The sequence below is a fragment of the Cebus imitator genome, unplaced genomic scaffold, assembly GCF_001604975.1.
Source record: "Cebus imitator isolate Cc_AM_T3 unplaced genomic scaffold, Cebus_imitator-1.0 Scaffold243, whole genome shotgun sequence".
Lineage (NCBI taxonomy): Eukaryota > Metazoa > Chordata > Mammalia > Primates > Cebidae > Cebus > Cebus imitator.
Window position 1 is genome coordinate 874,403 of NW_016107558.1, and position 11,961 is coordinate 886,363.

At 36.9% G+C, this 11,961-nt stretch overlaps 1 protein-coding gene across 1 annotated transcript; it reads right to left on the minus strand.

Annotated features, from left to right (window-relative positions):
* Positions 1-413: 413 nt before the first annotated feature.
* On the minus strand, positions 414-11,389 carry SCRG1 (stimulator of chondrogenesis 1). The gene is made up of 3 exons (XM_037727881.1): positions 10,917-11,389; positions 3,073-3,328; positions 414-646 (listed from the first exon to the last, which is right to left on the minus strand). Exons 2-3 carry the CDS (start codon positions 3,312-3,314, stop codon positions 592-594), a joined length of 297 nt encoding a protein of 98 aa, XP_037583809.1. The 5' UTR covers positions 3,315-3,328; positions 10,917-11,389; the 3' UTR covers positions 414-591.
* Positions 11,390-11,961: the final 572 nt, after the last annotated feature.

The window sequence follows — 11,961 nt, forward strand, 5'->3', positions numbered from 1 at the left end:
AGACAGGGTCTTGCTCTGTCACCCAGGCTAGAGTGCAGTAGTACAATCATAGCTCACTGCAGACTTCAACTCCTAGGTTCAAATGACCCTCTTGAGTAACTAAAACTACAGGTGTGGGCACCCACACCCTGCTAATTTTTTTTGTAGAGAGTGGGTCTCACTATGTTTCTCCTTTTCCTTCTTACTAGAAAATTTCTAGCTCCCTCCTAAGAATCTCGACTTATACCTGGTTCTTTCAATACGTGGTTAATAACTGTCAACTTAAGGACTGAAAGTGTTTTCAATCCTTGAGCCATGGCTGTGGCTCTTCATCTTGGGGACAGAACTCTTTAACTGAGTGTAATGAACACCTCATAGATGACATTTTCTAGGCAAAATTTTGAACCAATGCCAACAATGTCCACAGAGAAAAATTAGATTGAATTAAGTTTTATTACTACTTGTTTAGACAGATTTACTTGTCTTAGACAAGTAAGAATTTATAGAATCTGTGCTTTATTGCACTGTATAGAAACTAGAAATGCAGTTATACTTATGTAGTACAGTTTGTGGGAAATCAGGGATGGCGTTCTCCGGAATACATGAAGAGTCTCAGTGATTGTTGCAAGGAATCACGAAAGAGATCTTTGGTCCAAAGAAGACGTCTCTGAAAGAAAGTAGAGCATCAGTTAAATTCACCTGAAGGCTAAGATGTTCGTTAGTCTCTTCTAGGTTAAAAATAGCCAATGATTTCCAGGATTTCAGTAATGACTATTCTTTTTAGGTGACTAAAATGTAAAGAGATGAGTGGGAAGACTTGCCACAGAAGCAACAAAGACCAAGAAGGTAATCGATTTGTCTACTTTTCCCTCATTTGCCATTGATATCATGCTACCATTTATCTACAAAGAAAAATAAATATTAGGGAATTTCAAAACTTTATAGTCATGCATACAATTGCATGTGACTTATATGGGGATAGGCCATAAAGTTTAAATCTGCAGTTAGGAAACAGAAGATTCAACATTTTTGTTTACTAAATAAATTTCTAGGTTTTATGGGGAAAGGAGAAACGTTACAAAGCTACTCAACTTTTCCTGGTTGAAAAGATCACATAAAGTAATACATAAAAATGCATGGAAGAGTACAAAATTATATACATATGCAAGATAGTATTATAATTATGGCTTATTAGAAATATACTTAGCAAGACAACCCTGTTGTTACTGGTTGGAATTTTTCTTTAATTTTCCCCAAATCAAGTATATCTACACTGCTGTTCTCATCCATTAACAGAGATAATCACAAAATTATAATATAAATGTAAGTTCATTTCAGTAAACTGTTTTCAAGTCATACAAAAAAAAAAAAGCAAACATGGTATTTTAATATTAGTTGGCCTTTCATTTATGTAGTACAGGAAAAATGGTCATTTGATGAGATTAATTAACTAGAGTTCTTGGCATCATTGTTTTAGTAGAGTGATTCTTAAACTTTCCTATGCATTATAATCACCTAGCAGGTTTGTTAAAACATAATTGCTGGGTCCTACCTCCAGAGTGTCTGATTCAGTAGATCGGGGGTGCAATTCAAGGATGGATATGCAATATTAAAAACTCAGTTGATGCTGAAGCTGCTGCTCTGGGAACCACACTTTGAGAACCAGCTGGCTTCGTAGATGAAATATCTGGTCTGAATCAGAACATCTGGGTTCTAATCCCAGTGTTGTTATTAGCTAGTAATGTGGTATAGTACTGGCCATTTCAACTTTCTGCACCTTTCCTTGATAAGATGGTATAGCTGCCTTTTCTATTTCACAGATTTCTTAGAAGAATGAAAATATGATGACATCGATTGAAAGTAATTTGAAAAAGCTAATTTCAGTATGAAATATCCAAGATCGTAGGATTTGAAAGATTCCTCAATAACCAGGGGGAAATGATTTTATAATCAAGAACTAAAAATATTTATTAATTTATCTACCATCATTTTATATTTGTTTTTTTGTTTGTTTGAGATGAAGTCTCACTCTGTCGCCCAGGCTGGAGTGTGCAATGGCATGATTTCTGCTCACTGCAACCTCCGCCTCCTGTGTTCAAGCAATTCTCTTGTCTCAGCCTCTGGAGTAAGTGGGATTACAGGCGTGTGCCACCATGCCCAGCTAATTATTTTTGCATTTTTGTAGAGACGGGCTTTCACCATGTGTACTTGTATTTTAAGTGCAAAATGATGGTAGATAAATCAATAAATATTTGTTCTTAAAATATATGTATAAACCAATGGTAAATACATTGTCTTGAACTTTTATCTAGTTCATTTCTGGTTTACCTATATATAGAACTAGAAAACTTTTCTGTTTGGTTAATTACTTGATCCATTCAAGGGGATTTTGTTTTTTCTTTTCTTTTCTTTTCTTTTTTTTTTTTTGGCGGGGGGGAACGGAGTTTCGCTCTTGTTACCCAGGCTGGAGTGCAGTGGCGCGATCTCGGCTCACCGCAACCTCCGCCTCCTTGGTTCAAGCAATTCTCCTGCCTCAGCCTCCCGAGTAGCTGGGATTACAGGCATGTGCCACCATGCCCAGCTAATTTTGTATTTGTAGTAGAAATGGGCTTTCACCATGTTGGTCAAGCTGGTCTTGAACTCCTGACCTCAGGTGATCCACCCAACTCAGCCTTCCAAAGTATGGGGATTTTAGGCATGAGTCACTGCACCTGGCCTCACTGGGATGTTTTACCTAAAACCTTTTCTTGGTTTTCAAATTGGTTTAAGATTTCAATCGTCAGATTGACTCCTACTACTGGTAGATTTTTTTGTGGCAAAAATCAGATGGGGAGTTTAGAATTTCGTAGATTGAAGTATTATTTTCCGGATTTCATTTACTTTTATTAACTCAGCTAAATTCCATTTGAATTTTCATTTAAATGAAAACATTTAGTTCTTTACACAATAGTGATTATTCTAAAAAAGAGCTGGGATTTGAATAGGATTTTGTTAAAAGGGCTATTAATTTCAGCAAACCCATTATGAAGATGCATCTAAAAGTTGTTGTGCATACATTTCCAGGCAATACACTTTGTGATTTCATTTCCTTACTTTGGGCAGCAGAGCAATTCACTGAAGTTGCAGTAACAGATCATCTCACATCCCTTCCCATCCCAGAAATGATCCCGGACATTGACATCAATCTGTGTCACGTCAGCTACTCCTTCCGGAAGGTTGTGACAGTTGCGATCTTTTATTATCTTTCTGTAGCAAGAGAGGCGATTTGCAGGCATGGCTTGAACTCCTAGCAGCAAAGTTAGCCCAGCGGTGAAAATGAGTACCATAAATTTCATTTTGGCTTTTGGCCCTAAGACAGAAGAAAGACCAAAATGTGTCAATGTTTGTTTTTTAAAGATAGAATTTATCTGAACATGAAGTTCTGTAGCATGCTCATAAACTCTTGGATAGAAATAATGGGAGTTGGCCTTTTCTACAATCCTGTTTGTATTTCTCAAAGTGTAGTTTTATGACCATCTATGACAAAAACCATTTGGAATATTTGTTAAAAATCAAATGCCCAGGCTTCTGGGCTGGGCACAGTGGCTCATGCCTGTAATCTCAGCATGGGAAGCCGATGTGCAAGGATTGCTTGAGCCCAGGAGTTTGAGACCAGCCTGAGCAACATAGTAAAATCCTGTTTCCACAAAAAATTAAAAAATTAGCCATGCATGATGGCATGTGCCTGTAGTCCCAGCTGCTTAGGATCACTTGAGCCCAGGAGTTTGAAGCTGTAGTGAACCATGATTTTCTCACTGCTCTCCAGACTGGGGATGGCGGAGCGAGACCTTGACACCACACACACACACACACACACACACACACACACACACACACTCATGCACATGCTGTAGGCAGGGAGGAGGTGTTAGTGAGAGCCAGAACTCTGCATTTAATATGTACCCAAAGCCATATATTTTTTAAACATGGGGTAAAGAACAACTGCTTTTTAAAGTGGTATAAACTCAGACAAATTTCTAGAACAAATAGCGTAATTGAATTCAGTGGTTCTTTGCCTTACATAGCTACATCATAGCTACATACCTACAAAAACCTGGGTCCCATCCTGACAGAAACAAAAAACCAATTTATGTTGATAGTGACAGATGATAGTGTACAGATATGCTTATAGTTTGATTAGTTGTTTTTTAACTTCCAGAAGTATTTTAGGACCCATTATTATTGCAAATTTTTAGTAATGTTTTGGATTTTGATTCCACAGAGACTACTTCTTCTTAGCTGCAGTTGAAAATGAAGCCTTGAATTCCCACCTTATAATCATCTGGCCTACCATGAACTCCTACCATGATGGGGAACTCATTACTGACTAAGTCAACATATTCCATTGGTATAGTTCTAACATTTTTCTTATTGGAAAATATTTTTTCTATAGCTTCCACCCACCATTCCTAGTTTGAACCTTGAAGTAATACCAACAGTTCTAATTCCTTGTCCAGGAGATAATTTTACAGGAATTGCATAGAACTATAGAATATTAAATGTCTATCTAATTTGACTTCTCTAATTTCTATATTAGACATGAAGAAAATGGAGACTATCGTAGTAAAGGAAGAATAGCAAAATAGTGAAGGAACCAGAATTAGAATCCAGAGCCATTCAGATTTTATCCCGTAATCAAGTGCCAAAGTATGTTTTCTTTCTTGGAAAGAGGGAAAACAGATGGAGGATATTTCTCTTTGGATATTGTACTTTGAAATAAAACAATATTGTGGAATACCTGGACTTGGTGGCTCATGTCTGTAATCCCAGCACTTTGCGAGGCCAATGTGGGCAGATCACCTGAGGTCAGGAGTTCAAAACCAGCCGGGCCAACATGGCAAAACCCTGTCTCTACTAAATATACAAAAAATTAGCCTGGTGAGGTGGCATGTGCCTGTACTCCCAGCTACTCGGGATGCTGAGGCATGAGAATCAATTGAACCTGGGAGGCAGAGGTTGCAGTGAGCCGAGATCACGCCACGGCACTCCGGCCTGTGTGACAGAGGGAGGCTCAGTCTCAAAAAAAAAAAAAAAAAAAAAAAAAAAAAAAAAGAAAGAAAACAATATTGTGGAATGGAAATTTTTCATATGAAGTTTTTAATGATTAGGTACATTTTAAAGGTAAATCCTTTTAGATAAGATAATGGATTTTGAAATAAATACATTCGTTGCTTTTTTCTCTTTAGTTTAGAAACTAAGTATTTCTTCATACTCCTGAGTTTCAGATTTTCTTTGTTGCACATTCTAATTTGAGTTAGCCATTTTTGGCTTTGGCTCTATATTTCCTTAGAATTATCAATATCCAATTTAATTCCCACCTCCAAACTTTAGAAAGTGAAAGAAAAGACTAAAATAAGATCTACTTCATTTTCTATATATTCAGATTTAATGGAGCAAGACATTACAGTGTTACAGTGCATCACAGTCCAGCATATATAAATGATATCTTCCAATGGGCTTTTTGTAAGGTCATGGTTTAACATGTGATCTATCATGGAGAATTTTCTGTATGTGCTTGAGAAGAACGTATATTCTGCTGTTGAAATGAATGTTCTGTATATGTCTGTTAGGTCCATTTCGTCTGTACTGGTGTTGAAGTCCACTCTTTCTTTGTTGATTTTCTGTCTGGTTATTCTATCCATTACTAAAAGTGGAGTATTGCAGTTTCCTGCTATTACTGCGTTGCTGTCTATTTCTCATTTTAGTTCTGTCAATATTTGTTTTATATATTTAGGTGCTCTGATGTTGGATGCATATATATCTATAATTGTTATAGTTTGCTGATGGGTTGACCCTTTCATCATTACATTTTCTTCTTTGTCTCTTGTGACGGTTTTCTACTTACAGTCCATTTTATCGGGTATAAAATAACCCACTCTGCTTTCTTTTGGCTATCATATGCATGGAATATCTTTTTTCATTTCTTTACTTTTACCCCGTGTGTGTCCTTAAATGTTAAGTAAGTCACTTGTAGAAATCATATATATTGTTTTTTTTCTTTCAGCTACCCTATGTCTTTTGATCCGTGAGTTTAATTCATTTACATTTTAACATTTAAAGTGATTATTCGTAGGGAAGAATTTACTATTGCCATTTAGCTTATTGTTTCTAGCTGTCTTGTGGTAAGTTCTTCGGTGCTTTTCTTCCTGTCTTGTCTTTTTTTTTTTAATTGGGACAGAGTCTCACTCTTGTCACCCAGGCTGGAGTGCAATGGTGTGATTTCTGCTCACTGCAACCTCCACCTCCCGGGTTCAAGCAATTCTCTTGCCTCAGCTTCCTGAAGTAGCGGGGATTACAAGCACCTGCCACCATGCCCAGCTAACTTTTTTTGTATTTTTTAGTAGAGATGGAGTTCCATCATGTTGGCCAGACTGGTCTTGAACTCCTAACCTCAGGTGATCCACCTGGCTCGGCCTCACAAAGCGTTGGGATTACAGGCGTGAACCACTGCGCCTGGCCTTGTGTAAACTTCTATAGATTTCCTTTGTGGTTACCATGAGGCTTACATAAAATATTTTATAATTATAAGTCTGTTTTGAGGTGATAACAACTTCAATCATATACAAAAACTCTACACTTTTAATTCTCTCTCACCACACTGTGTTATTGATGTTATAATTTACATCTATTTATACTGTGTATCCATAAACATATTTTAAAGTATAGTTATTTTAATACTTTTATCTTTTAACTTTTATGCTAGAATTAAATGGGATTTAACCACCACCATTTTAGTAATATATAGTAATATTGTAGTCCATATATGTTTGTATATGCACTTACCTTTATCAATGAGTTTCATATTTTCTTATGCTATTGTGTTATGTTTAACAATAAAGATGTATAGAGTATTTTCTTGTAATTAAAATAAATCTTTTTGTTCCATTATGGTCTTTCTATTTGTTGCTCTCTCTCCCAGGAATGCTCTCTTTTTATCTGGTTTCTTGACTTTTAGGTCTCAGTTTAAATGTTATTCCTTCAATGGCCTTTCAATCTAAGGTATTTCAACCTTAATTTTTCATAGTGCCTTTTTTCCTTAATGATATTTATCACAATTTAAATTATATATTTGTGAATTTACTCATTGTATGTCTGTCATTCTCATTAGACCGAAGGTTCATGACAGCAATTTATTTTGTTCACTACCATACACCAGTGGCTATAATACAATGCTTGGCCCATACTTGAAAATGGATGATTTTCCAAAAATGCATTTTTTTCCTAGGCAAACGCCTATAGAGGTTTCATGTTGTCTAAAAGAATATGTGAACTTCTTCAGGCTAATCTAAGCCTTTCCTTTCACTTTCTCTCCACACCTATCATTCATTCCTGTTCAGCTAGCTAGGCAGTCAAACCAGTCATCTCTTTAATCCTGTATATGTGTCTCTGCCCTGTTGTTCCTTCTCACTCCTTCCCTTTATGTTAATTTCTGACCAAACCATCCACTAAGGACAAACCTTACACTCATGTCTTCTAAGAATCCTTCCCCAATTCAGACAACACCACTCTCAAAGCTGACTTGCTCTATATTCCCAAAGCACTTATATATAATCTGTCCTACAAGACATGTGAATATGAGTAAATAATGCCTTTTCATTGTCAGCATTTTTATAAGCTGGTTAACCATTTGGAGAATATGAAGACAATTGTATATGGGGAGTGGGAAATTCAGAGAGCTGATTAATTATTTAGTGAATTGGTCATATGTGAATTTACGTATAGCCAAGTAGAAAGATTGGGAACAATCATAAATGGCCTAGAGGATATGATAGAGAGTTTAGATTTGATTGAGTATATTAAGAAGACATTGGAAGATTTTGACAGAACAGTAGCATGATCTGACTTACGTTTTTTATTTTATTATTATTTATATTATTATACTTTATGTTCTGGGGTACATGTGCAGAACTTGCAGGTTTGTTACACAGGTATACATGTGCCATGGTGGTTTGCTGCACCCATCAACCCGTCATCTACATTAGGTACTTCTCCTAATGCTCTCCCTCCCTTAGCCCCCCACTCCCCAACAGGCCCCAGTGTGTGATGTTCCCCTCCCTGTGTCCATGTGTTCTCATTGGTTGGCTTCCACCTATGAGTGAGAACATGTGGTGTTTAGTTTTCTGTTTCTGTGTTAGTTTGCTGAGAATGATGGCTTCCAGCTTTATCCATGTCCCTGCAAAGACATGAACTCATTACCTGGCTTCTCTGTGAAGATGTGTTGTGGTGGGACAAGATTGGAAATAGAAGAAATGAAGTTTTTGGTGAGAACTGTTGGGAGATATGAGGCAAGAGGGAAAGAATCAAGGATAACTTTTGAGTTTTTGGCTTGAATGGTGTTGCCATTTGTTGAACTGAGGAAGAATTGGAAGGAGCCATTTTGGGGGGAATCTAGAAGTGAGTTTTTAGACAAGTTAAGATCGACATGTCTATTAGACATCTATTAGAAGATGTTGAGTAGGCAGTTGAATGTGAGTCTAATGATCAGGGCTGGAAATACAAATTTGAGAGTAATGAGGATACTTGTTGACAGTATCTGTAGCTCTGGGTCTGGCAGGGCAGTGAGGGTAGACCCAGAAGAGATGAGACCATGACTGAGGCCCAGGGCAATTCAATTTTCAGAGGACTGGAAGAGGAGATGCCAGTATCAAGACAGCAAGGACTGTAACTTCTACTTCGTTCGTATTGAAGCAGAGTGACTAGTTCAATGCTGAGTTCAGTCAGTGTTCAAAAAATTTCCTTCAGTGAAATGAACAAATAAATTGCTAAAAGAATAAGTAGGTAAATTGCCATAGCACATACCTCTTCTATGTTCATGCCAGAGCATAAAATAGTGTGTTTGCCACAGTCTCAATCATAGACTACAATGGAAAGTTCCACACCTGGCAAGTACCTACTGGTAGTTGTGTGTGAATGTGTGTGTGTGTGAATGTGTGTGTGTGTGTCTATGTGTGAATGTGTTATAAATTACATGTTTTAAATGCAGACTTCTCCCTTTACTTAAGTACAGATAAATAGCTTTGACTATTATTTAGCAAATGGAAAAATTTCTGAGCCAGTATGTCCTGGGATATAATGGTTGCTGTTTTCATTAAAGGACACCAAACTTAATCCTTGGCAATCCATCAAAACCATATATGTTCAAGTGCCAATAAAAGTGAAATGACTTTGGCCAATTTGAAGCAAATTGGTCTTTATTTGTTAAGCTGAGGTACATATACTTAAAAGTCCTCTTGGAATACACCCAAATTTCAAAAGAAAACAAAGTTACATACTAAAAATTAGAAGGAGTGAGCAAGAGAGGCTTAGGTAATTATTCATTGTTTTTTTTTTAATTTGATTTTATGTAATTGACATTTTCCAAATGTTGTATGATACCTTTTATATCCTAATAGTGTTATAAGTTTTAATAGATCATTGCAGAGGTTACAGGATTATGAGCAAGACATTTCCAACTAAACAATCAATCATTGCCACCATCCTTTGGTAGGGAAATGCAAATTTTGATTCTGTCTGAGGGTATTTAGCACAAGCAAGCTTTTGAATGTCTGGAGTTAAATGGAAATTTAAAAAGAAAAATTATCCCATTTAATGGCCAAAACTAACACGACCATGCAGTTTAAGTGTTCAGACATTTATGGTGCAAATGCTCATACAGCCAGCTGATGTCAGTTCTGGGAACTGGTATTAAGAGCAGTGGCATGAAACAGAGTTGATGAATTAGACAGAAAGGGCAGTCCATTTTCAGATTGCTTTCAAAAAAGCAGCAAGAGAGAAGCAAAGCTGCAAAAGCAAATGAAAATCCCAGTCCAGAACTTGACATTTGAAATATCAAAATTATAGATGGGAGAGATTAAAATTGCTGCCCGGTTTGTGATGTTTTCCATTCATCTTTCTTGGAAGGTGAAAATCACTGTAATTTTAAAGTTCTCTTTTTTTTTTCTTATTAACTCCCTTAAATGATGTTTGTGTTAGTATGACTGGGTCCTGCAGTGAAGTTTCCCAAAGTGTGTGTTAAAGAACGGAAGTAGTATTAAAAAGTGAATAAGCTGCTTTAAGATCCTTAAAACAGACATATCCTAAATATCTAACATAAGTTCATCCATAGAAAAACAAAATCCACATCCTCCCTAAAAGTGATCTGCCTTCAGGCTCTTAGAGCATGCCAGAAGATGATATTAATATTCAGTCTTGCATCATTCCCCTTCTTTTCCTGGACACAGTAAATCATCATCACTGGAGAAAAGGACTAGCATTTGGGAGAGCTTTTCATAGCCTGTGTAACTAAGTTAAGGAATTTTAAAGAGGAATTTTTCTAAGTCTTAGAGGGAAAAAGTGTTCTCTTTATATTTGCGGTACAGACACCGTTGTGTTCCAAGAATGGACACCAAGGATGAATTCAATGAATTCCCTCTTTGTATCACACATTTATACCCATTTCTTTTCAGGAATCAGGATTTTTAAAAGCAAAAAACATTTGCTTTCTTAGATATTGTAGTTAACTTCATGTAGTGTGGGTGATACAGCTGCTGCGTTTAAAACAATCTTACGTACTTTATCATCCTCATATAGTTCTGAGGAGTGGGCTAAGTCCTGTTGCGTGGGATTGCATTCAGAGTGAATTTGGGCATTAAATAAATAACAGTGAAGAATCTGCCTCTTTTTTAAACCTATGATGAATGACTTTCCTGGTCAAGAAATATATATTTTTTCTTCTCTTTTAATCTGATTATTTGCCTTTCTACTAGGAAGCATCATATTTTTCAAAGTGCCCACACCATCTCCTCAGAGGATCTCTTTCTTTTCTGACTCAACACATACATTTCTGCTCTAATCTACAGCAGTAGTTTTGAATAGAACAAATGACATAAAATGTTTTTTATAGAGAAAAAATGACATACCTTTTTCTTCTTCTTTCCTTTTGGTCTTCTTGGCAGAGGATGCTTCTTAAATGCTCACACTCACTGGGTGAGTTTGGGCAAAAGGGGAAGAGAGGAGGTGCTGGAAGGAGCTTCTTTACAACTGAATCTTTGTCTGCCTTGTCTCTGGGTTGGAATCACCAGACTCACTGCTCCAGCCAGGACTGCGGGGAGGAGGGAGTGGAAGGAACTGAGTCTGCAAGAACTGCCTCCTTTGGAACTGTTCAGTTCGTTCCAAACCAGGCGAGAATGAACTGAACAGCTTCTTTACAGAGGGAAATAACTAGTCTATACAAGAACCTCAGGGAGGCAGACTCTTGCAGCAATAAAATATAAAACCTGAGGGATTTTAAAAGAACACAGAGTGATTTTTCCCTTAAGAAAATTCTGTGTGTGTGTGTGTGTGTGTGAGAGAGAGAGAGTGAGAGAGAGAGAGAGAGAGAGAGAGAGAAGAGAAAAGGGGGGAATGGCTAGCTGTGCACCTCTTTCCCTTTCACAGTTTTGCTCGCCATCTAGATCTCTTACAACATTTTAGTAGAAGATATGTTCCAATTCACATTCCACTGCTTGTGTTTCTCACACCAAAGAGTCATTACTAGTCCATAGAAAGCTAAAATAAATGACTGAAAAAGAAATATACTCTGTGCCTTAGAAATAAAGGCTCAAAAGAAATTTTATTTTGTCTTCAGCAAACTATACTGGAATTCTAGCATCTGTTGACTGTCTTTTAGGTTTTCAAAAAATTTGATTAGGAGTAGTGTTCTGGGAATTAGAGGTATGATATTGTAATGGAGTTGGAATTAACTAGACAGACAACGGAGGAAAGGACATTCCAGGTTGAATTACAAAGGTATGAAGGTGAAAGAGAGGGTGACGACTTCGGAGATTATAGGTAGCTTCATTTGGCTAAAACCAAAGATGGTAAGAAATGAAATTCGAGAGATAAGAAGCAGAAAATTGATGAAGTACCTCATATGCCATGCTAAGAAATTTAGATTTTATCCTGAAGATGAATGGGAAGATGATG